A 27018-nucleotide genomic window follows, 5' to 3' on the forward strand; every position below is an offset into this window, starting at 1 on the left:
TCAGGCAGCTAACAGATACATGAGAAAATGCTCTCGATCATTAGCCATTAGAGAAATGCAGATTAAAACTACGATGAGATTCCATCTCACTCCAACAAGGCTGGCATTAATCCAAAAAACACAAAAGAATAAATGTTGGAGAGGCTGCGGAGAGATTGGAACTCTTATACACTGCTGGTGGGAATGTAAAATGGTACAACCACTTTGGAAATCTATCTGGCGTTATCTTAAACAGTTAGAAATAGAACTACCATACAACCCAGAAATCCCACTCCTCGGAATATACCCTAGAGAAACAAGAGCCTTCACACAAACAGATACATGCACACCCATGTTTTTTGCAGCTCTGTTTACAATAGCAAAAAGCTGGAAGCAACCAAGGTGTCCATCAACGGATGAATGCGTAAATAAATTGTGGTATATTCACACAATGGAATACTACGCATCGATAAAGAACAGTGACGAATCTGTGAAACATTTCATAACATGGAGGAACCTGGAAGGCATTATGCTGAGCAAAATCAGTCAGAGGCAAAAGGACAAATATTGCATAAGACCACTATTATAAGATCTTTGAGAAATAGTATAAACTGAGAAGAACACGTACTTTTGTGGTTACAAGCGGGGGAGGGAGGGAGAGGGTTTTCTACTGATTAATTAGCTGAAAAGAACTGCTTTAGGTGAAGGGAAGGACAACACTCAGTACATGGAAGGTCAGCTCAACTGGACTGGACTGGACCAAAAGCAAAGAAGTTTCCGGGATAAACTGAATGCTTCAAAGGTGAGCGGAGCAAGGGCGGGGGTTTGGGAACCATGGTTTAAGGGGACTTCTAAGTCAATTGGCAAAATAATTCTATTATGAAGACATTCTGCATCCCACTTTGAAATGTGGCGTCTGGGGTCTTAAAAGCTAACAAGCAGCCATCTAAGATGCATCAATGGTCTCAACCCACCTGGAGCAAAGGAGAATGAAGAACACCAAGGTCACACGACAACTAAGAGTCCAAGAGACACAGAGGGCCACATGAACCAGACACCTACATTATCCTGAGACCAGAAGAACTAGTTGGTGCCCGGCCACAATCGATGACTGCCCTCACAGGGAGCACAATAGAGAACCCGTGAGGGAGTAGGAGATCAGTGGGATGCAGACCCCAAATTCTCATAAAAAGACCATACTTAATGGTCTGGATGTGACTAGAGGAATCCCGGCGGTCATGGTCCCCAAACCTTCTGTTGGCACAGGACGGGAACCATCCCCGAAGACAATTCATCAGACATGAAAGGGACTGGACAGTGGGTGGGAGAGAGATGCTAATGAAGAGTGAGCTAATTATATCAGGTAGACACGTGAGACTGTGTTGGCATCTCCTGTCTGGAGGGGGGATGGGAGGATAGAGAGAGTTGGAGGCTGCCAAAGTTTTCACGAAAGGAGAGACTGGAAGGGCTGACTCATTAGGGGGAGAGCAAGTGGGAGTAAGGAGTAAGATGTATATTAACTTATATGTGACAGACTGACTTGATTTGTAAACGTTCACTTGAAGCTCAATAAAAGTTAATAAAAAAAAAATCTTCCTGATGGTCTTGGAAAAAGCAGTTCGTGAACTTGACCACTGTAGTATGTGTCCAAAAAGCTGTTCAGGCTTTAAGACAAACAGGAATTATATATAATTATCCACATGTATGAAAAGCGTTGCTTAGTAAAGTTTGAAAATAATTCATTGGCTCTTAAAATTAAGCAGACTAAAACTGTACGTGATGAGTTGTCTTAGTAAACTTTTTCCTCCATCCCTCCCTTCTTTAGGTTATATGCTAAGTTAACAAGAAAACCAAGGTGATCACAATACCTCAGCCAATGAAATTGTACCTGGTGGTACAATGGTTAAGCACTTGGCTGCTAATCAAAAGGTTGGAGGTGCGAACCCATTCAGCGGTTCTGCCATAGAAAGAACTGGTGATTTGTTTCCATAATGATTACAGCCAAGAAAACCCTATGGGGCACTCTGCTCTGTCACATGGAGTCACTATGAGTCAAAAATCAACTTGGTGGCACCCAACAACAACAATGTAAGTGCAATTCAATGTTTTTATACATATAAAAAAATATTAGTTTCAGCTCAGTAGATTCCAATCTATGACAACCCCATGTGTGTCAGACAGTAGAACTGTGCTCCACAAGGTATTCAATAATGGCTAATTTTTTTAAAGTAGATCTCCAGGCCTTTCTTCCGAGGGGCATCTGGGTAGACTTGAACCTCCAACGTTTTGGTTAGCAGCCAAGTGCTTAACTACTTGTACCATCCAGGGACTCCTAAAACCAAACCAGCTGCCATTGAGTCTATTCCCACTCACAGCAACCCCATAGTTTACACATATACTGTCATACAAGCACCATTACACACACACATGCAAATATTGTTGCTGCAGATATTAGCTTAAAACCCATTTCCAATTTTAAGGGTAACAAAAGTAAAAAGCCTACCCTGCACAAATCCAAAGGGAATGCTAGATACTCACTCAATAAAGACTAGAATATAGAATACTTCTTCATTCCAGTGATTTAATTTTACTAAGCCTTTTAGTCTCACCACCGTTCACTTTCCACGTAAATGCAAACTACACCCTGAACTGCAAGAACTATATATTTATAACTCATTATTTCTGATGTATGAGGACAAGACCAAGCAGTGTCTAATGGATTCTCTCCTTTAGATGATGCATTTTTTTTTAAGACAAGCATTTCCTCCTCCATGTTCCTTTTCTTTACCCCAATAACCCTATTCCCTGAGACCTCATCTACTGCCTCCTTGTCTTCTGTCATGAATAGGTAGTCCTTATCAATAAACCTTTTGTTTCTGTTGGTCACACTGGCCGTGTTTTAATCTGCCATTACCTGTGCTCAGAGCACTAACAATGTAAACATTCAAGCCACCGCCAGGGCCTTGGAAAGGCAACACTACCAGATGCCTATCAGGAAAACAGCAGAGCCTGCTGTTCTCTCCAGGTCACAGATTTCTACCTGGGCTGTCAGTCCAGCTGCTCAGGGAGGTAGAACTGAGAAGTCCCCCGGGGAAGTCTGGTTCACTCTGAGAGGCAAGTAACAAGAGGAATCATACGTGATTTCCTAACAAAATAGCACTCTGTCACTACCTGTCTCCTCTCTGGTAATTAAGTGGTTCGTAACTACTTAAAATGACAGGGCTGTATTTACCAGGTCAGCAGGTGGTTAATAATTTCCATAAGAAATCAAAGATAAAGTTAAATAGCTAGAAATAATCTTGGGAATACCACTTGTCCAAAGACCTGTTCATACGTGTTCTCAGTGTCATAATCATGCATAGATCAGAAATTATCTTTTTTATTAATATAGCACAAAATACCTGTGAAACCTGTGAGGGCCAAACTCAATAACACTGCCGTATTTTTCCAGCTCTCACAAGTTTTTTGCCTTTGACAGACTGTAGTCTTCTACTTTTCTATGGCTATTAGTGGAAAACATTTGAATTTTCCTTCTCTGACAGGTTTCTGCCTTACACCGGTTCTGGCTTTCACAGGTTTTACCATACCTGAAATCGTATTCTTATCAGATGTTTTTTAATCTACTTGTATAATTAATTTATTTCCTCGGATATTGGAATTCTCTTATGGTAAACTCTAGAAATAAATTCTCTATAAAAAAAAAAAAAAGACAACATTCTAGTCTTTTCCTTGAATAAAAATATTTGGGATTACATCACCTTACAACAAAGAAGGTTAAAACAAATTTTTCATATTCATGTAATTGTCCCCAATGAAAAAGAAAAAGACTACCTCTAAATTCCTTACATCTTTCTCACATACAAACTTAAGCTGAAATTGTAAAACAGGAACTGAATAATTCCACAAATGTTAGGACTACAGACTCATGTATTAGCTTATATCACTATGAATATAATGTATGTCTCAGAAGGAAAATTCTGACACTGATCTTTGCATGTAGAGGGCCAGCAAAAAAGCGGAAGACCCTCAACGAGATGGCTTGACACAGTGGCTGCAACAAAGGGCTCAAGCATAACAATGATTGTGAGGATGGAGAAGGACACGGTAGTGTTTTATTCTGTTGTGCATAGGGTTGCTATGAGTTTGAATCAAATTTGGAACCAACTTGAGGGCACCTAACAACAACAACAATCTTTGCATGCTGGACATTACCATATTTTTAATCTGTCTGTTTTGTGGAGGATATAGGAGATGTTTCACTGGTTAAATACTTATTATTTGTACACTTTAATTCAAAATTAATTTGTAATCTCTAAGGGGCAGCATTTGAAAACAAATCTGTAAACTGTTATGAATTTTTTTAAATCAAGAAATAAATAACTTTTACCTTTGGAAACCTTGCATTATAATTTGTCTTAAAATACATACACGAAATAAACATATTTCAAAACAGAATTTTATTTCTGATACACTTTCTATGAAGAAAGTATAGTATATATAAATAATAATTCCCATATTTAACCATTTAAATATCATATATAACAATTCCTATATTAAATATTTAAACATTCCACTTAAAAAGTTATGTAAATTTTATTTTGTGAAAGCCAAATCAGAATATTCCATTTCTTATTCCTCTGGTCATTTCATTTTAACTCCAATCCATCACTTATTTAAGGGCTTATTAATAAAAATTAAATAAAGTGACTATACATGATTTTGGAAGAAAAAAAAAAAAACCTGTCTACCCTACATTTTTCTCACAGTATCTTGATCCAAAACAAATCTCATCGAATTCTCCTGACTACCCCACATTGTCTCTAAGAAAACCCTGGACAGAAAGAAAAGATGGTTTGGTTTGGTAGGTATTTATAACTATACTTAGCACTCTCTGATTTCTAATAACAGGATCTCACCTAAGCCTGTTATTACTTAGAGCCTCATAAAACAGACAATTTCTCATAAGGTTTATCGTTTAACTTTTTTGGAAGAGGAATTATTTAAGAACAATCAGAATAACAAGAAAATAATGAGCTGGATTTTCAGCCTCCTAGTTTTTTTTTTTTTTAGTCTTTTAAATAACATAGTCTCCTCTTTATAATAATTTGACATATAAGGCATTGCCCAGTACATTGGTTCTCTAGGTGTGGTCTCCGGGCCAAGAGTACTGGCCTTACATGGGAACTCCTCTGTTGCTGTTAGGTGCCATGGAGTCGGTTCCGACTCATAGTGAGCCTATGTACCACAGAACAAAACACTGCCTGGTCCTGTGCCATCCTTACAACTGTTCTTATGCTTCAACCCACCGTTGCAGCCACTGTGTCAATCCATCTCATTGAGGGTCTTCCCTTTTCCATTGACCCTGTACTTTACCAAGCATGATGTCCTTCTCCAGGGACTGATCCCTCCTGACTGCATGTCTAAAGTATGTAAGATGCAGTCTTACCATCCGTGCTTCTAAGGAGCACTCTGGTTGTACTTCTGCCAAGAAAGATCTGTTCATTCTTTTAGAAGTCCACGGTATATTCAATATTCTTCGCCAACACCATAATTTAAAGGCGTCAATTCTTCTTCAGTCTTCCTTATTCGTTGTCCAGCTTTTCACATGCATATGAGGCAACTGAAAACACAATGGCTTGGGTCAGGCACACCTTAGTCTTCAAGGTGACATCTTTGCTTTTCTACACCCTAAAGAGGTCCTTTGTAGCAGATTTGCCCAAAGCAATGTATCTTTTGATTTCCTGACTGCTGCTTCCAGGGGTGTTGATTGTGGATCCAAGTAAATAGAAATCCTTGACAACTTCAATCTTTTCTCTGTTTATCATGATGCGCCTTATTGGTCCAGTTGTGAGGATTTTTGTTTTCTTTATGTTGAGGTGTAATCCATACTGAAGGCTGTGGTCTTTGATCTTCATCAGTAAGTGCTTCTAGTCACCTTCACTTTCAGCAAGTAAGGTTGTGTCATCTACATAACGCAGGTAGTTAAGGAGTCTTCCTCCAGTGCCCCGTTCTTCTTCATATAGTCCAGCTTCTAGGATTATTTGCTCAGCATACGGATTGAATAGGCATGGTGAAAGGATACAACCCTGATACACACCTTTCCTGACTTTCAACCACTCAGTATCCCCTTGTTCTGTCTGAACAACTGCCTCTTGATCTATGTACAGGCTTCTCATGAGCACGATTCAGTGTTCTGAATTCCCATTCTTCAAAATGTTATCCATAATTTGTTATGATCCACACAGTCGAACGTCTCTGCATAGTCAATAAAACACAAGTAAACATCCTTCTGGTATTCTCTGCTTTCAGCCAGGATCCATCTGACATCAGCAATGATATCCCAAGTTCCAAGTCCTCTTCTGAATCCGGCCTGAATTTCTGGGAGTTCCCTGTCGGTACACTGCTGCAGCAGTTTTTGAATTATCTTCAGCAAAATTTTGCTTACATGTGGTATTAATGATATTGTTCGATAATTTCTACATTCAGCTCGGTCAGCTTTCTTAAGAATAGGCATAAAAATGGATCTCTTCCAGTCAGTTGGCCAGGTAGCTGTCTTCCAAATTTCTTAGACTGGACAAGTGAGCACTTCTAGCACTGCATCCATTTGTTGAAATATCTCAATTGATATTCCATCAATTCCTGGAGACTTGTTTTTCACCAATGCCTTCAGTGCAGCTTGGACTTCTTCCTTCAGTACCATTGGTTCCTGATCATACGCTACCTCTTGAAATGGTTGAAAGTTGATTAATTCTTTTTGGTGTAATGGCTCCGTGTATTCCTTCCATCTTCCTTTGATGCTTCCTGCGTCGTTTAATATTTTCCTTATAGAATCCTTCACGCCTTAGAAATGTGAATTACTGGGGCCCACCAGATCTACTGAATCAGAAGCTCTGGGTAAAGCCCAGCAATTTGTATTTTAACGAGCATTCCAGGTGATTCAGTGGTTAAAGGGCTCAGCTGCTAGCCAAAAGATCAGTGGTTCAAACCCACCAGTGCCTGGCTCCATTAAAGATTACAGCCTAGGAAACCCTATGAAGCTGTTCTACTCTGTCCTATAGGGTACCTATGATTGGGAAGCGACTCGACGGAACACAACAGCCACATGATTCTGATGCACTTAAAGTTTGAGAACCACAGACCTAGTATACAACTGAAACTTAATAAATATTAGAGGGAAGAAGGGAGGAAGAAATAAAGGGAGGGAGGAAAGAACAAACACGATATTCTCAGAATAGAAACTAGTACATAACTGAGAAAATTCTAAGTGCACAAGAACATATAATATACGAAAGGCTTTAAAGCAGGCATACTGATTATTTATCACTATGTAAAATGGCTAGCTATTATTTATTTTGGGTTTTCTGACTCTAAATAAGAAATGCATTTGAGAATGCCAGTTAGAGTTTTCTAAAGACTATTCAACGAGATGAAGTTACTGGCCCATTTCCTAACTCCACCACCTAACTCTAGCTGTGTAACCCTGCACAGAACTTAACCTCACTATTCCTCAGATTTCATGTCTGTAAAATGCATAACAGTACCTTCCCCATAGGGTTAACTCTAGCTGTGTAACTCTGCACAGAACTTAACCTCACTATTCCTCAGATTTCATGTCTGTAAAATGCATAACAGTACCTTCCCCATAGGGTTGTTATGATTAAATGAGTTAGTATATGTCAATTACATAGAAAAGAGCCATAGTAAGCCCTCCCTTCACATGATAATCTCCACTGGCCTTAGATCAGAAAATAGGAGTCGTTGATCTGGGCCCACACCTTCAGAGAGGCCTGCTCTGGTACCCTCCAACCATGCCCTTGTCACTGAGCAAGGGGTCTGTAGGACCAAGGGAGTGTGTCCACCAGAGCCTGTCCCGCCCCATTTTTCATTGAAACCACTTGCCAGTGTCCAGAACTCTGGAATTCCTTGTCTAAATGGCTTCTGTGCAAGTGTTCAGGGATAGCGAAGCTCTTTCTCACACCTGACCTCCCAAGAGTGGACTAGGCAGCTGGTGTGTGTACCCTGATACCTGAGGGGTTGCCCAGAGGTGACCAAAGGGCAGCTGCAGCAATGGGTTTGGGGAGAGTATGAACCTGAGGATTGGGGCGTACACACGCATGCACGAGTGTTAGACAAAACTAGGGGTGGGTCTCTTCCCCACTGCTCACACCCCACCCCCATATCAGAGTAAACAAGTGCAAGAATTCAAGCATCTTAAATACCAAGCTGGCATTTCCTGTCGTTATGAAAGTATATTTAAATTAGGTTGACAGAATGTATTTTATTTACCAGTCTGCTGTCTTGGTTTATGAGGTTTAATACACAGGCAAATGGTATGTGGACTTTCATTGGTACTACTGCCCCAGCCCCACAAAAGTTAGGGCTGGGCCTCTGTATTAACGAAAACAGTTAAAATTAAAAATATCAACAGAAGATGGTCACATGTGTCTTTGATATCATCCCTGTTCTTTATTTTTGGTACTATACATTCCCACATATATCCAATATGGCTACAATGCAAATGTTTCTAACCAAGGCATTATTGATCTTCAATAAATGTATATAGTACACTTCCAGTAAGCACACTGTGGATATGTATAGGATAAAGACAAAAAATTAAAAAAGTAGCAGCTCTGTGGCTCTGTGGTACAGCTATGTAAAAATGCCAGTGCTCTCAGATCACAGTCTGCAGTGACTTTTACTACCTCAAAAGGATGAGGTGGAATCTGTAGAGACTTTGCCTAGGCACTGCTTAGGACTTCTCAGGGCTCAAAGCCTTAAACTTTAAAGCCACTTAACTCCATCCAAGCCTACCACTTGTATAACCAAAAAAAACCAAACCCATTACCGTTGAGTCGATTCTGACTCACAGGGACCCTATAGGACAGAGTAGAACTTCCAGTGAGCACCTGGTGGATTCGAACTGCCAACCTTTTGTTTAGCAGCTGTAGCGCTTAACTACTACACCACCAGGGTTTCTATCACTTGTATAATACTCCGTATAATGCACAAGCCCCTCCTGCATCTCATTTCCATACTGCACTGAACCAAGGACTTGTCTTCGCATTTGTGTCCATTTTTCAAAGTCTTTTCACTGTGTCCTGTAGAGACTTTTTCTATTATTTTACAAAGACTCTATATTCTCAATCACCTCAAAGAATCCTCCCTCATCTTCTTGATCCTAACTAGAATCTGGCGCCATCTAGAGGACAGTAGATGCACTGCAGCACCATCAGCACTTGAGAGTCAGAATTTTCCTAAACTCCATCCATTGCTAAGACACATGGACTTTCACTTGCATACCAAAAAAAAACCCTTCTCCATGAAGGGCGAGGTTCTAAAATCTCACACTTCACCTTCCTTTTAAATCACTCCTTTCTCTCCACCATCCCTTATTCCCCAAATCATAAGCCCTATACCAGTGCTATTCAAACTGTTGTCCAGGGACTGCCTACTTTTATATCTGGTCCTCAAAGGAATAACTATAGAAATTAAGAGTAAACATTTAAAACTTTTACAAATATGTGACATCAGTGGACTCCTCTTTAAACACAGTGTTGTCGAGCTCACATGGTGAGAGACAAGCAGCACTAGCTCCGTACGCTAGCCATATGCTAGGACCACACTGAAGTCCTGTCCTACAGAAAGTGAGTCCAAATTTTAACGTGCATATGAATCACTTGGGAAATCGTGTTAAAAGTATGGGTTCCAAAAAAGAAAAGTGGAGGTTCAATAAATTTGGGCTGAGGTCTGAGATTCTGAATGTCTAATACACTACTAAGTGGTACTGATGCTGCTGGTCCACATACGTATTTCAAATAGAAATACTGTAGACAATTTAGTTATAAAGTTTCCCCCAATCAGCTATGCTGTTTCATATGCTTGCATGTTCAAGTGTTTTTCAAATATTACAAAGCAAACCTCTGCACATCCTAGTGCCTCTGTTTAGAAGAGCTGTTACTCACAAGCTATGTAACCTAGGAAAAGTTAATTAACTTCTCTGTGCTACAATTTCTGGATCTTTAAACTGGCAATAATAAACACAAGCACCTCAGGGTTATTGTAAGGCTCAAATGAGTAACTTCACTTAACAGCACAGTGCTTGGCTCATGTTAGGTATTTTTATTTTTTAATTTTTATTTCTGTCTTATCAACTTTGCAAACTCCTGCTTATCTTTAAAATTTCAATTCAAGTATCACCTCTGTGAAGTTTTCTTGATATCCTCCTACCCCTGAGAGAGCTGGCAATTCACTCTTCTGTGTCCTTAATATACTTTACAATCTAATTCTATTACCAAGATATTCATGACCAAATATCATTTAAGTGTTTACAAGCTTCTCTCTCACATCTCAGAGTGAATGTCTCAAGAGCAGGAACTTTCTTCATTAATATTTGAATCTATAACACCTAGCACATGGCCTAGCAAAAACAATCACAAAAAAAGCAACAACTGTGTGTGACTTATTTGAATTATGAATAATCAATCATATATAACTTTCTAGGTTATAGCAGGAACAAATGCTGTAACATGTTATCATCAAAACCATGAAACACCATCACATTTTGTAGGAAAGATTTCCTCTTCCCAAGAAATATAATCAATCATGAAGAATTATTTTAAATCATTCCTATAAATTGTAGGACTCTATGAGAATTACAAATCATTTATTTTTGTGGTGAGAGCAAGGAGGAGAAAAGGAAACATGAGGGTTGTTTTTAACTAACATAGTCTTTTTTCAGTGAATAACACTTGAATGTACAAGTTTTATGAATATATTGATAAAAGATTTGCCTGAAAAGTCATTAGTATAGAGAAATGAAAATGTCATACAGCAAATAACCTTTTCATCCTTTATGAGGTTTTAATTTCGAGAATGAATGCTGCAAAATGGTAATTTTTGAGTAAAGGACAATTTCTAAATAACGTTCAGAGGTAAGCCTGCCCTACTGTCCTGCCCCACATCCCAAGGGCTAGGAATGGCAGTTTTCTGAAAGCAAGTGGGGAGCAGTTAACAGTAATAAGAATTGTAAGAGTGAAGCCAGGTAGGACTACTTTCCCAACTGTTTCCAACAACAGTTCCATTATGTCCCCTTGCCTCAGTCCTCCACTCCAGCAGTGGAAAATGGTACAGACGGATTAATCTGAAATAGAGGAGTGACTCTTGTTTTATTTTCATTATGCCTACAGCTTTTCTAGCTGGAAGACCTTCCTTTTCTTACGCCTTACCTCTGTTTTTCAGTGGAGGGAGTGTAGGGTGTAAATCTTTATTACACTCGTTCCGTTCTGTGCAGCATTCAATTGATCTTCTCTGATGGGGAATGGGAGTGTCCTATAATTGAATCGAAACAGCTTTTAGTGGGTGTCCTCTAAATTTCAAAGTCACATTATCTAAAATTTAAGAAATTAGCACTATTTGGAGAACTCACTTCAAATTCTGGTAATTTTACTCACAGATCTTGAAAATCTTTTCAATTAGGTAGTTTATTTCAAATTATCATGTATTATCTTACTGTAACTTTTGCATTTCAACAAAATTACTATTATATTTGACTTAAGGCAATTAGCAAAACTGGAGTTTGAGCAAGATGATCTAAGGGATCACTAAGCAAGAAGTTAACAGTAAATTAAAAAGAATATTTGATTTTAAAATAAAAGGAGAATTGGGCTAATGAGAGTTTTCAAAATTATTTTCCAAATTACTAAAAAAAGACTTGCCAAGAGAAACAACTGCCATATTTTGCTTCCAATTTGACTGTTTGAAATCTAACCAATGGGGGGGAAAAAAAAGTGAAATCAAGTTATCTTTCTTACCCGACACTGAAAATCCGAGCCTTCTAGTCCTAGACATCCTGAAGTGACCACAGGCATCCCAGAATCATCTTCTTCTATCATTGTGAAACAGTATCCGTCTGTGCTAGAGACCAAATAGGCAAAGTAAGTATGTGTGTGTATGTGTGTGTCTCTTGGTCTGTCTCTAGGGAAAAGGAGAATGAATGCTTATCATTCGTTACACTACAAACAGAAGAATCTCGATGATCACTGCAGGCTGCAATCTGTTAAGAAGATCCCAAATCTCCCTGTTATGAAAGTGGATTTAATTGTCAAAAGGATATATACTTCTTAAAACCAAACAATAGTTTAGCTTAACTAGTAAAGAATGCCTGCCTTGAGTAATGTGCTCTTTTAAGACCTATCTATATGGGATCAAATTGACAAGAGAAATTCAAAAGATTAGACAGAAAACTTATGGGGGGTTGTGAGTTTATGTTAATGGGGGAGGCACAATTAGGAAAAGGAGAGTGAGAATGGTTGGACAACTTGAAGAATGCAATCAATGTCACTGAATTGTACATGTAGAAATTGTTGACTTGGTATATGTTCTGCTGTGTATATTCTTGACAACAGATAAAATAAATTAAAAATATATATACAATATATCCTCTGCCCTGAAACTGGATAGAAAAAGGATCCAAGATTTCCATATATGATATACCATTAATTGCCAACGATAACTGTATTTACCAATTACAGAACATCTATTTTGGCACTTCATGGGTATCCTATTCATACATCTAGACAAACAACTCTGTGACGAAAGTAATTCTACTTTCATCTTCTATGTGAGGAAACTTAGGCACAGAAAGCTTGAGTAATTTCTAAAAGGTCATACAGCTAGTGAGAAGCAGATTAAGGATTTGAACCCAGGCAGGCAAAGTTTATGCTGGCTACTTACTCTGAACTATTGGATTACATTTCTCTCCTGTTTGGATAAGAATAAGCACACAAACGTGAAAAAAGGTAGGAAGGTAGAGTGGGCATAGCATAACTGAGGTGACTAAGATTTTGCCATTTGGTACTTCTGCTTCTGGTCTGGGCTGTCATATGAAGAAATTAAGCATTTGTTGTAAACTGTCTGATTGAGTTGGGGGTGGGGTAAAGATGGAAAATAAGCAAGAAGGGGTTTTGGCAAATGAAACTGGAAAGCAAAGAACCAAAATTTTTTAATTATATTTGGTTTACTACATTAAAAACTCACTTATTTTATGTCACTAAATCCCCTCAACAATGAGAAAGTAATAATATAATTATTTCTATATCACAGATTAGGAAATAGAAGTTATAAGAGTTTAATAAACTTATAAACCAAAAACCAAACCCACTGCTGTCAAGTCAGTTCTGACTCATGGTGACCCCGTGCGTTACAGAGCAGAAATGAGCTCCATAAGGTTTTCTTGCCTGTAATCTTTATGGAAGCAGATCACCAGTCGTTTTTTCCATGAGTAGGTTCAAACCACCAACCTTTAGGTTGGCAGCTGGTAACCAACTGCCTGAACCACATGGGGTCACCATGAGTCAGAATCGACTCAACAGCAACAGGCTTGGTTAATAAAATTACACGTGGTTACAAATCAGTTATGGAACCATGCCTTGAATCAAGGACCTCTAGCTTCATTCCCACCTGTTTCCCACTATCTCCTCCTGGGACTAAAAGTGAAAAACAATAATTGTTATGCATAAACTATTTATAAACATATATTTCTGTCTTCACAATTTGTGTGGTGAATGCCAGCAGATTCCCAATGTTAAGCCTTAAGCCATTATTGCCACATCCTAACAAATAAAGTACTGAACTGTATCTCCATTCTTTTCTCATACATATTTATGTTCAACATCCATGACAGATGTGACAATGCCGTCCTAAAAAGTCAGGGGAAGAAAGCTCTGAGAATGATATTAGCCATGATTTGTGGGTTTGTCTACTCTGTATTAGTGGTAGCAGCATTTTGCCATACCTCAGCCCTTGAGTTATCATCAACACCGACAGAAGTGTTTACTTGGTCTATAAGCCTCGAGTGCTTCAAAATACTTCAGTTTACAAGAACCAGCACAGCAAAATTCAAACATACTAATGAATAGAGTTGAAGGGCCAATGATGAATCTCTTTACAGGACTAAGGTCAAATGCATGAATATTGTTGTGGAAGGAAGATTGCCTCTGAATAGCCCATGCTTTGGATTCTCTCAGGCTTTTGAGTCAATTTACTTAAATTACTATGAAAATCTACAGCATGTAAACACTGAAGGCAACAAGTAAAACAGTAACCACTGTGGAAAACAGTTTGACATTTCCTCAAAAAGTTAAACACAGAGTTATTATATGACATAGCAATTCCACTTCTCGGTACATTCCCAAAAGAGGTGAAAACAGGTGTTCAAACAAAAACTTGTACACAAATGTACATAGCAGCACTATTCGCAAACCAAAAGGTGGAAATAACCCACCATGAATGAATGAATGTACGAATAAAATGTGCTATACTTATCACCTGAATTTAGAGACCATCTCAAGAACAGATTTGACGCTTTGAACACTAATGACAGAAGACCAGACGAGTTGTGGGGTGACATCAAGGACACCACACATGAAGAAAGCAAAAGCAAAAGGACATTAAAAAGACAGGAAAGAAAGAAAAGGCCAAAATGGACATCACAAGAGACTCTGAATGTTTTCGAATGTAGAGTAGCTAATGCTAATGGAAGAAATGATGAAATAAAGAGCTGAACAGTCAAAGGGTGGTGGCTCAAGAAGACAAAGTATTATAATGAAATGTGCAAAGGCCTGGAGCTGGAGAACCAAAAGGGAAGAACACACTTGGTATTCTTCAGGCTGAAAAAACTGAAGGAAAAATTCAAGCCTCAAGTTGCAATACTGAAAGATTCTATGGGTAAAATATTGAACAACATGGGAAGCATGAAAAGAAAAAGAAACAAGAGAACACAAAGAGTCAGTGCACCAAAAAGATCTGATCATATGGTCAAGAACTGATGGTACTGAAGGAAGAAGTCCAAGCTGCACTGAAAGCATTGGTAAAAAAGCAAGGCTCCAGGAATTGACAGAAAGCCAGTTGAGATGTTTCAACAAACAGATGCAGTCCTGGAAGCACTCGCTCATCTACGCCAAGAAATAAAAGAGACAACTACCTGGTCAACCAACTGCAAGAGATCCGTATTTGTACCCATTCCAAAGAAAGGTGATCCAACAGAAATTATCAAACAATATCATTAATACGACATGCAAGTAAAATTTTGCTGAAAATCATTCAAAAGCAGCTGCTGCAGTACATCTACAGGGAACAATAGAAATTCAATCCAGATTGAGCAGAGGACATGGAATAAAAGATATCACTGCTGATGTCATATGGATCTTGGCAGAAAGCAGAGAATACCAAAAAGAGGTTTACCTGTGTTTTACTGATATGTAACTTGTGGATGATAACAAATTGTGGATAATGTTTTGAAGAATGGGTATTCCAGAACACTTAACTGTGCACAGAACAAGGGGATACTGCATGATTTAAAACCACAAAATGTGTATGTCATGGTTGAATTCTTTCACCATTAATTATTCAATCTGTATACAGAGCAAATAACCCGAAAAGCTGTACTATATAAAGAAGAACAGAGCGTCAGGACTGGAGGAAGAGTTGTAACAGCCTGCGATACACAGATAATGCAACCTTGGTTGATAAAAGTGAAGAAGACTTGAAGTACTTACTGATGAAGATCAAAGACTGTAGCCTTCAGTATGGATTACACCTCAACGTAAAGGAAACAAAAATCCTCACAACTAGACCAATAAGCAACATCATGATAAATGGACAAGACTGAAGTTGTTAAGGATTTCATTTTACTTGGATCCACAATCAACACCCATGGAAGCAGCAGTGAAGAAATCAATGTATTGCATTGGGAAAATCTGCTGAAGACCTTTTTATAATCTTAAAAAGCAAAGATGTCACTTTGAGGACTAAGCTGAGCCTGACCAAACTCAAGGTATTTTCAACTGCCTCATATGCATGCAAAAGCTGGACAATGCATAAGGAAGACTGAAGAAGAACTGAACTATGCTGATGGCAAAGAATATTCAATATACCACGGACTGCCAGAAGAATGAATGAACCTGACTTGGAAGAAGTACAAACAGAATGATCCTTAGAAGCAAGAATGATAACTTTGTCTCACATATTTTGGACATGTTACCAGGAAGGACCAGTCCCTGGAGAAGGACATCATGCTTGGTAAAGCAGAGGGTCAGCAAAAAAGTGGAAAACCCTCAATGAGATGGATTGACACAGTGGCTGCAACAATGGGCTCAAGCACAGCAAGGATTGTGAGGACGGCGCAGGACTGGGCAGTGTTTCATTCTGTTGTTCACAGGGTCACTATGAGTCGGAACTGACTTTACAGCACCTAACAGCAACAACAAAATACTTACAATGGAATATTATGGAGAAATAAAAAGAAATAAAGTACTGATACATGCTACAGTGTGGATGAACCTCAAAAACATTACGCCAAGGGAAAAAAGCTAGACACAAAAGGTCACATGATTCGACATACGTGAAATATCTAGCATAGGTAAATCCATAGAGACAGAAAGAAAATTGGTATTTGCCAGGAAAGTGGGGTAATGAGGAAAAAAAAAAAAAGACCGCTTATTTGGTATAGTTTTTTGGAGGGCTGATAAAATGTTTTCCAAGCTGACAGAGGTAGAAGTTGCACAACATTTATGAACACACAAAATGCCACTAAACTGTACACTTTAAGGCGGTTACTTTTGTTTTACAAATTTCACCTCCAAAAAAAAAAGCAAAGGTGTTTGTGGAACATCAGCGGGATCATTTGGTTAACTTCTCAAGAGATTTTTAGCGTGCCCAAGTGGACATATACCAGCAAGTAAATACCTGGTTTAAAGCTTTGAGGAACCAAGTAATACTCTTTTTAGGCAGATTTGCATACAGAGACTGCAAACTTTAACTCTTCTCAGTCACTGCAGATTTATGGTCCCAAAGTTTTATAAGCAGCCTTCTGGTATCCAACTTGGTCATTAGTGGTTGCAGAATGGCTAGAGACTCATTTCTTAAGGTGTTTAAGATTTCACTGATGGTGTCTTTATTTAAGGTGCTGTACTTAGTGTTTTATTTTAGTGAACACAGTAATGATGAGGTCCATGGGGTGGTGGGTATACCCAGTAATCAGGTTGGGTACCATGTAGATGTGGATCTGGGTTGGCACAGGTGGTGACTGTTTTCCATCCCTGGCCCAACCTCCATGATCACAGAGGACACTGAGACCTAAGCCTTTACCCAGAGATCCCAGTTTAGACCCATGGCTTTAGGGAAGAAAGCATCAGGGGGTCACAGGTTGAGTCAGCACTTTCAGTTGGGCCTTCTCTGAGCTCCAGCTTGCCCTATGTGGGGCAGTCACCCCTCAGTCATAGCTGCTAGCACTGACTGGGCCACTGATGACCCTGTGCCTAACTCTTCCTATACTCCCCTGCTCACAGGTCAGCATCTCTATCCATGGCTCAGTGGACTTGGCAGGGCTAAATGGGGCTGCTCCCAGCAGGCCTGCCCAGCAGGAGAAATTGTTGCTTCCTAAACAAGGGCCTTTCCTTTTTGCCAGTGGATCTGGGGGAAAGCCAGAGGAACCCCTGTCCCTATCCCAGGCAAGGCCCCATGCTTTTAGGGTTCTGTGGACCCCCAGTTCTCAGTCAGGACCCCAGCACTATCATGTTGCACACCTGCCCCCATCAAGTAGCGACGGATGGGAAATTATGAAATCCTCTAATGCTCAGGATGGCAAAAGGGCCTGAAGGGGCAGAAAGGGAAGGAGTGGCCTCAGAGGGGTTCCTTATGCCTCCAGGGCTGCTTCCCAGCACCGTCTCTGCAGAGCTCCACGTAGGAGATTCACAGGGAGGAGGAGGACAGCATCATCTACTCCGTCTACCACAAGAAAGGGGGCATGAAAGGCTGGTGCAGGTTCTTATGAGTGTGGGGGGCGGGATCCCCACTCAGGGCTTGAAATGGCCAGAGGGGGCCATGGGGACCAGACTCTGCCCTGGAGACCCCCAAGCTTGCTCCCAGGGCTTTCCTCTGGAGTGGCCCCCAGTGGCCTCCTAAAGGAATCTGGCCACCACCTTCCTTCCTCCCCAGTCCCTACTGCTCAACCCCTGTCCCAGCCAGGTTCCAAGTCTCTTTTCCCATATTTGTGGCAATATCAGAAACATCTTTTATACTGTTTTCTACTTTCACTAGCCTATTTTTGCATTTTGCTACTGTTTTAATATTTAACTCCCAACTCCAGGCATCAGTTGGCTGGTCTGTCCTTCCACACCTCCCAGGCTCATATATCCTCATGCTTAGTAGGCTTTTTACCTGGAAACAACAGGGCTCATGCTATGATATACCTTTTTTCTGCAACTTGCAGTCTCATGAAACACACCATAGTGTTCCCTCCAGATCAGGAGCTGTGTCCTGACTTAGTTGCAAAATGTTCCTGAAAAGACACTGGTTATGACAGTAATTGAGCCTTTCACTGCTAGTGGCCCTGGATATGATCCTTTCTGCTACCCTTTCAGCAGAGCTGCAGTGAACACGTGTGTCCTCATATACTGACCCTCACCTAGGACAGACTCCCAGGAGTGGGATTTCTGGGTCAAAGGATATGCACATTTAAAGTTAGGATCACTAGAGCCAGACTCCTTTCCGAAATACCTGTAGCAGGTATCCTGCCTGGCCTGGGTATTATCATTCATCTTAATTTTTGCTGAAGTAGGGTTAGGGTGTCCACTGGAACTGCTGGGTAGCTTTGATGTGTAGTTGCCCCTTGAGAAACTGAGCCACATCTCAGTTTTGTTTTGTTTTTTTTTTAATATCAGCTATTTAGATCCACTCTCCCTGAATGGTCTGTTCGGATCCTTGTTCCTATGGGGGTCTTTCTGTCACATGCCGTCCCTGCCCCACCCCCCGCCCCAGATCACCAGGACTTAACTTTTGGCTGGATCTGGGACCATCACAGCCTCAGGCTCTCAGTATTCCCTTCAATGTAAAGAAAGAAAAATCCATGTCTTTTTGCAAACAAAGGGGAATCTCACGGGGTATATGTGCTCTGTGCACTGTCTTCACATGGGGAGGGAATGAGCTTGCACCAGACTCTTCCCCTCATGTAAGGCCTCACATAGCACAGAGGGAACATGACATAGTTCTAGCATCAGAGGGCTCTGGGCTCTGACCACATAACTTTGAGCAGCCACATTACATTGCTAAGTCTCTGTCTTCTTATCTCTAAAATGGGGATGTTTTGTGAGGGCTCACTGGGATAATGCTCTTAGTATAGGCAGATATCAAAATGATTTGAGGTTTCTAATACTTTTAACCATGCCCCACCTCAAATTCTACTTTGAAAGCTGAAAACCATTTTCTGCTGGAGACACTCATGTACCACCTCCTACCACAAGTCCCTGAGCACAGGAATCCCAGTGTAAACTCCGGCCCCCTACACACCTGGCAGTTCAGGGTGCTGCCTGTGACTGTATGTCCCTTCTCTTCCCACCTTAGTGTGTCCGTGGGTCAGCCCTAGACCTGGAAGAGACCTGTGTGGTACAGACCATCAAAGCAAGCACACTCAAGAAGCTGATGGAGCACCAGGTGCCCGCCTTCCTAGAGGGTGACCTCTCCTACATCAGTATCTCCCTGTGTACCTACAGAACCTTCCCCACCATCCAGTATGTCCTTTTCCAAAGGTGAGTACCCTTCCCTCCACAGCACAGTGGGGACACTGCCACCTACCAACTGTGAGTCTTGGGAATGTCACTTTATTCCTCTGAGGCTCAGTTTGCTCCTCTGAGCAGTAGGGTTGTAAGAGGATCATCTTGGTAGGGTTACTGTCAGGACCACATGGGTGGAACCATGGTAACTGTACATGGAACCTGGCTCTGCAGAAAAGGCTATTGGAGGGGCTGGGATTGTTCACATTTGTTATTTTCCTCTCCCCCGTGAAGAATCTCTGTGCCTCACCCCTCACTGACCCCATGTCCTTGAGTAAATCCATTTCCTATCTGTAAAGGGGGGTTTAGGTTCCATCTAGTGGGTCTTCATCCTTGGTGAAGGAGAACAGGGATTTTTGGTTGCCGGCAGATGGGCCCCAGGCCTACTCAGATAATGAGGATGGTGCTGGTTGGATTCATTCATTTAAAAAATACATATGAAGCCCTACATAGGAGCCCTGGTGGTACAATGGTTAAAGCACTCACCTGCTAACTGAAAGGTAAGCGGTTCAAACCCATCAGCTGCTCCATGGGGGAAAGATAGGACAGCCTACTTCTGTAAAGGATTTATAGCCTTGGAAGCTCTGGCCTATAGGGTCACTATGAGTCAGAGTTAACTTGACAGCAGTGGGTTGGTTTGGAACTCTTGCAGACGCTCTTCTAGGCACTTAGCACCATTCAATAAACAAAGCAGACCAGTACTCTTGCCCCCTGAGCCTCCAATCTAGTCGGTGGGTCAGAAAGGAACACTAGACATTGTAGGTGGGTAGTGTCCACAGTGCATTAGATGTGATGACCTCTTGCCTCCTCTGGATATGGATACAACCACCCCCCACTCTGACAGGAACGGTGGACCCCATGGTGAGCTGAAAGAGTAAGTGGACTTTGGGTTGAGAAGGAGGAGCTCCTGTCTCCATAGAAGGATGGGAGCTAGTGGGAAGACTGTGTCCAGACTGGGGTTGGACAGACCGAGTCCCACATACCTAGTCTCCCCTGGAGGAATGAGTGAAGGCTTCCCCTGCCACTGCCAGAACAGCCAGAGTCGAGTGGGGCAGGGTGTGGCTGGCCTCCAGAGGGTCAGAAAGAGGCAGAAGGACCCACCCCTTTGTAGTGGTGCTGTGGGAGGGTGATGTGACAGGAAAGTCTAGGACCCTGACCCTATTGCTCACCATACACCCCAAATGCCATCTCCTTCATCCTGGGCACCTGGCTGTATGAATACTTGGAGGACTTCTCTAAGCCCCCAGATTTCACTTGCTTCAAGCTACTGGTAGAATATGTGCCGGTGAACACGACCAGCTCAGACCTGGAGCACCGTGCTCACCTTCTCCTTTTCTCCAGCTGGAGCACCTGGGGCCCACTGAGGCAGATTCAGACGGTGAGGACTGGGCATACATGCACGTGAGCGTGTGTAGAGGGGCACAGGCCAGACCACATGGGGGTAGCCTCCACTGAGTGGGGTTGGGCCAGAGCTCAGAATAACGCGAGATCCCTCTTCTAGTGGACTGCGGTCTGCGGAGACTCCCTGGAGTGGAGTTTTTAAGCTTGCACTTCTCTGAATAACAGTGGGATGTTTTCTGTCATTGGAAAGGCAGTCGTGTTGGTGAATTTTTCTACTCTTTCAGCTCCAGCACCAGGGACAGCGCCAGCTCTAAAAGCTAAGGATCTAGCATCACCTCTAGAAGCAGTGCTAGTGCCAGATTCTGAGGAAGAGCCCGCTCCTCCACCAACATGGGACTTGGATCTAGCAACAGCTATTCCATTACCAGCTTCTGTGGCAGAGCCTGCTGTTGAACCAAATCTACTTCTAGCGCCACCTCCAGAAGTAGCACTAGTACCACCAGTTGAGGAAGAGTCAGCTCCTGCACCAACAGCAGAGCCAGGTCTGTCAGCATCTATTCCATCACCAGCTCCAGTACCACCACCATTAGTAGAGCCTGATGTAGGGAAGAATCACATTAAGTGAAGCCTCCAGAACCAGCTCCAGTACTACCTTCTGAGGTAGAGCCGGTGCCTGCACTAAAACTGGAGTTGGCTCTAGTCACAGCTATTTCCTCACCAGCTAGCTCCAGTGGTGGAGACTGCTGTTGAGCCAGACTTTCATCTAGTGCCACCTCCAGAAGGAGGTCTAGAACCACCAGCTGAGGCAGAGCTGGCTCCGGCACCAGCACCGGAGGTATATCTATCAGCAGGTATTCCATCATCAGCTCCAGCACGGGCACCAAAGGCTAGGCCAGTTTCAGCAGCTCCTCCATACCAGTTCTGAGCCCCAGAGAGCACTGGATCCAGCACCAGAGTCTTCCTGCCCCTCACCTGAGAACATCTCTTTGGTTTTATTATAGTATTTTCCTTGTTTGCCACACCATTTTGGTTTAGTCTCTTTTAAAAAAGTTTAGGTTTCATATATAATCAACTTTGATCTTAATCATTTTAAAGTGCATAATCCAGAGGCTTTATGTGCTTTTGCAATGCATTTCAACCACCACCACTATCTACTTCCCCAACATTGTCATCACCACCCTGAACTTATTAAACCGTCACTCCCCATACCTCCTCCCCATAACCCACAGCAATCACTAATTGGCTTTCTGTGTCTATAGATTTATCTACTTTGGATTTTTTACCTAAATGGAATCATATAAAATGCGAGCTTTTGTGTCTTGCTTCTTTCATTTAGCTTAATATTTTTGAGGTCCATCCACGCTGTACTGCGTGGCAGTATCTAATTCCTTTCAAAGCTCAATATTTTCCATTGTATGGATGGACCACACTTTGTTCATCCATTCATCTGTGGATGGACATTTGGGTTGTTTCCACTGTTTGACTAACGTCAGTAGTGCTGCTATGAGCACTTGTGTACAGTATTTACTTGAGTGCCTGTCTTCATGATAAATCCCAGAGATGGGCAAACAAAAGGCAGGGAGGGTGAGGTGAAGACACAGTCTGGATGTAGGGAGTGAGAGCTGGCAGGGATCAAGAGGCAGACAAGCTATGCGAGGTATGGAGGTGGGAGATGCCGGGAGAACTCCAAGACATAGGTAAAAAGGAGACAGGAGTCAGGAAACAACACTGGTGTGGTATGGTGAGCGAGGAAGTAGGAGGAATAAGACACAGTATGGGAAGTGAGAGGGTAGGGAGGGCCAGGACACCACCACCAGGTGTGGTAATGATGGGGAGCTCAGGGGGCAGCCCAGTAACGGTGAAGATGACGCAGGAGGCACAGATGTGGGAGGAAGTAGAAGGTAGGCAGTCAATGAGTATATAGGTGTGGCCAAGGAGGAGGTGTGAAGGACCAGAAGCCACTGAGGTATCAGGGATAAGGAGAGAGGTGGAGGCAGTAAAAGGCATTAGGTGGAGCAGGGCCAAGATGGCGGACTAGGTGGACGCTACCGCAGATCCCTCTTGCAACAAAGACTCGGAAAAACAAGGGAATCGATCACATACATAACAATCTACGAACTCTGAACAACAAGCACAGACTTAGAGACGGAAAACGAACAAATACGGGCAGACAGCGACTGTTTTCAGAACCAGGAGCCAGCTCACCAGGCAGGTGACCTTCGGAGCCCGATCTGGGGCAGAGCCCAGGGGGGCAGATGGCACAGAAAGGGGGCCCACCCCTTCCCCCCCGAACCCATCCCGGGAGGAAGTCTAGCAGGTTGGCGCGGGCGGCGTAGAGGCGCAGCCGGAGGGAGAAGCACCCGGGAGGCAGTGACTGATCTGGGAGGGGGGAGAACAGCATCCCAGCTGGGGTGCCGTCCCGCTGGGAGTTAGGCGAGAAGCCGACGGGGCGCGAGCGGGGGGGGGGGGTCAACTATATTTCCCTAAAGTGACCCCAGGGCAGGGCCCACACATTCGTGCGGGAGGACGCACACCCAGTCCGCGCGTGTGGCGCGGCACACCAGAGGGAGAAATCCCCGGAAGTGTCTGGTCTCAAAGCAGGGAAAGCAGCATCCCAGACAGGGAGCCATTCCGCTGGGATCTGGGTGCACACGAGCGCGGTCAGGGCGTGAGCGCAGGGTCCATTTTTATTACCCTGAATTGACCCAGGGGGCGGGCCCACCTGGTCGTGCGAGTGACGCCCTCCCAGTTTGCTCAAGAGGTGTGGCACACTGGAAGGAGAAGTCCCCGGGAGGAAGTGATTGGTCCCGAACCGGGGAAAGTAGCGTCCCAGACGGGGTGCCATCCTGCTGGGACTTGGGCGCGTGCACGAGCGGGGCGTGAGCGCGGGGTCCATTTTTATTACCCTGAATTGACCCAGGGGGCGGGCCCACCTGGCCGTGCAGGTGACGCCAACCCAGTTCGCTCCAGAGGAGTGGCGCAGCGGAAGGAGAAGTCCCCGGGAGGAAGTGACTGGTTCTGGAACGGGGAAAGCAGCGTCTCAACCCGGAAGTCATCCCGCTGGGATTTGGGCGCGCACACGGGCGGGGCGTGACCACGGGACCCAATTATAATCGCCTGAATAGACCCTGGGGGCGGGCCCACCCGTTCGTGCGGGAAACGCCCACCCAGTGCCCATGAGTGGTGCCGCGCACCGGAGGAAGTCCCCAGGAGGAAGTGACTGGTTTCCGAGCAAGGAAAGCAGTGTCCTAGCCAGGGACCCGTCCAGCCCGGATTTTGGCGAACGGGGGCGGAGCGTGAACGTGGTGTTCAGCTCTATATTCTGTGGTGCTACACTCCTAGCTCTCAGATCCCTCCCCCACCCTCCCCAGGCGACCCCATTAACATCCGAATACCCGGAGCCAGAGGGAGAATTCAGATAGGGATCTGACTGCATTTTTTTTTAGCCGACTACTTGGAAAATCTAGTTTCCCAGTGATGGCTCGGAGACAGCAGTCCATATCAAACCACATAAAGAAACAGACCATGACAGCTTCTCCAACCCCCCAAACAAAAGAATCAAAATCTTTCCCAAATGAAGATACAATCCTGGAATTATCACATACAGAATATAAAAAACTAATTTACAGAATGCTTAAAGATATCACAAATGAAATTAGGATAAATGCAGAAAAAGCCAAGGAACACACTGAAAAACTGTTGAAGAACTCAAAAAGATTATTCAAGAACAGTGGAAAAATTAACAAGTTGCAAGAATCCATAGAGAGACAGCATGTAGAAATTCAAAAGATTAACAATAAAATTACAGAATTAGACAACGCAATAGAAAGTCAGAGGAGCAGACTCGAGCAATTAGAATGTAGATTGGGACTTCTGGAGGACCAGGGAAACAACACCAACATAGCTGAAAAAAAATCAGATAAAAGAATTAAAAAAAATGAAGAAACCCTAAGAATCATGTGGGACTCTATCAAGAAGGATAACTTGCAAGTGACTGGAGTCCCAGAACAGGGAGGGGGGACAGAAAACACAGAGAAAATAGTTGAAGAACTCCTGACACAAAACTTCCCTGACATCATGAAAGACGAAAGGATATCTATCCAAGATGCTCATCGAACCCCATTTAAGATTGATCCAAAAAGAAAAACACCAAGACATATTATCATCAAACTCGCCAAAACCAAAGACAAACAGAAAATTTTAAAAGCAGCCAGGGAGAAAAGAAAGGTTTCCTTCAAGGGAGAATCAATAAGTTCAGACTACTCAGCAGAAACCATGCAGGCAAGAAGGGAATGGGATAACGTATACAGAGCATTGAACGAGAAAAACTGCCAACCAAGGATCATATATCCAGCAAAACTCTCTCTGAAATATGAAGGAGAAATTAAGATATTTACAGATAAACACAAGTTTAGAGAATTTGCAAAAACTAAACCAAGACTGCAAGAAATGCTAAAGGAGATTGTTTGGCCGGATGACCAATAATATCAGGTACCAGCACAATACAAGGTCACAAAACAGAACGTCCTGATATCAACGCAACTCAAATAGGGAAAGCACAAAAACAAACAAATTAAGACTAATTCTAAAAAATAAATAAATAAACAAAATAATACTCACAACAGGAAATCATGGAAATCAATAGATAAACGATCAAAATAATCAAAAAGAGGGACTAAATAAAGGAGGCATTGAACTCCCAGATGGAGAGTGATACAAGGCGAAATAGAAGGATACAAGTTAGGTTTTCACTTAGAAAAATAGGGGTAAATAAAAAGGTAACCACAAAAAGGAATATCAATCCCATAACTCAAGAAAAAAGCCAAGAAAAATGTAACGAATCAATAAACACAAAGTTAAACATTATGAAAATGAGGATCTCACAAGCTACCAAGAAAAACGTCTCAGCACAAAAAAGCATGTGGAAAAATGAAATGGCCAACAACACACATGAAAAGGCATCAAAATGACAGCACTAAAAACTTACTTATCGATAATTACGCTGAATGTAAATGGACTAAATGCACCAATAAAGAGACAGAGAGTCACGGACTGGATAAAAAAACACGATCCATCTATATGCTGCCTACAAGAGACACACCTTAGACTTAGAGACACAAACAAACTAAAACTCAAAGGATGGAAAAAAATATATCAAGCAAACAATAAGCAAAAAAGAAGAGGAGTAGCAATATTAATTTCTGACAAAATAGACTTTAGACTTAAATCCGCCACAAAGGATAAAGAAGGACACTATATAATGATAAAAGGAACAATTGATCAGGAAGACATAACCATATTAAATATTTACGCACCTAATGACAGGGCTGCAAGATACATAAATCAAATTTTAACAGAATTGAAAAGTGAGATAGACACCTCCACATATATAGTAGGAGACTTCAACACACCACTTTCGGAGAAGGACAGGACATCCAGTAAGAAGCTCAATAGAGACACGGAAGACCTACTTACAACAATCAACCAACTTGACCTCATTGACTTGCACAGAATTCTCCACCCAACTGCTGCAAAATATACTTTTTTTTCTAGCGCACATGGAACATTCTCTAGAATACACCACATATTAGGTCATAAAACAAATCTTTCCAGAATCCAAAACATCGAAATATTACAAAGCATCTTCTCAGACCACAAGGCAATGAACCTAGAAATCAATAACAGAAAAACTAGGGAAAAGAAATCAAATACTTGGAAAATGAACAATACCCTCCTGAAAAAAGACTGGGTTATAGAAGACATCAAGGAGGGAATAAGGAAATTCTTAGAAAGCAACGAGAATGAAAATACTTCCTATCAAAACCTCTGGGACACAGCAAAAGCAGTGCTCAGAGGCCAATTTATATCGATAAATGCACACATACAAAAAGAAGAAAAGAGCCAAAATCAGAGAACTGTCCCTACAACTTGAACAAATAGAAAGTGAGCAACAAAAGAATCCATCAGGCACCCGAAGAAAACAAATAATAAAAATTAGAGCTGAACTAAATGAATTAGAGAACAGAAGAACAATTGAAAGAATTCACAAAGCCAAAAGCTGGTTCTTTGAAAAAATTAACAAAATTGATAA

General features: G+C 42.1%; 2 protein-coding genes across 17 annotated transcripts in view; both read right to left on the reverse strand.

The window, feature by feature from the left end:
• The window catches only part of PDLIM5 (PDZ and LIM domain 5), a 1027106-nt gene that overhangs the window by 146634 nt on the left and 853454 nt on the right, over positions 1 to 27018 (reverse strand). The gene's annotated exons all lie outside the window — the stretch shown is intronic.
• BMPR1B (bone morphogenetic protein receptor type 1B) overlaps positions 1 to 27018 on the reverse strand; it is a 531312-nt gene that overhangs the window by 48016 nt on the left and 456278 nt on the right. For all 16 annotated transcript variants that reach the window (XM_049885696.1, XM_049885697.1, XM_049885686.1 and 13 more), the window contains 2 exons: positions 11790 to 11892; positions 11205 to 11307 (listed from right to left, as the gene is read on the reverse strand). In XM_049885696.1, coding sequence (XP_049741653.1) covers positions 11205 to 11307; positions 11790 to 11892 — 206 coding nt within the window. The remainder of the gene's footprint in view (positions 1 to 11204; positions 11308 to 11789; positions 11893 to 27018) is intronic.

Source organism: Elephas maximus, chromosome 5, assembly GCF_024166365.1.
Source record: "Elephas maximus indicus isolate mEleMax1 chromosome 5, mEleMax1 primary haplotype, whole genome shotgun sequence".
Classification (NCBI taxonomy): Eukaryota; Metazoa; Chordata; class Mammalia; order Proboscidea; family Elephantidae; genus Elephas; species Elephas maximus.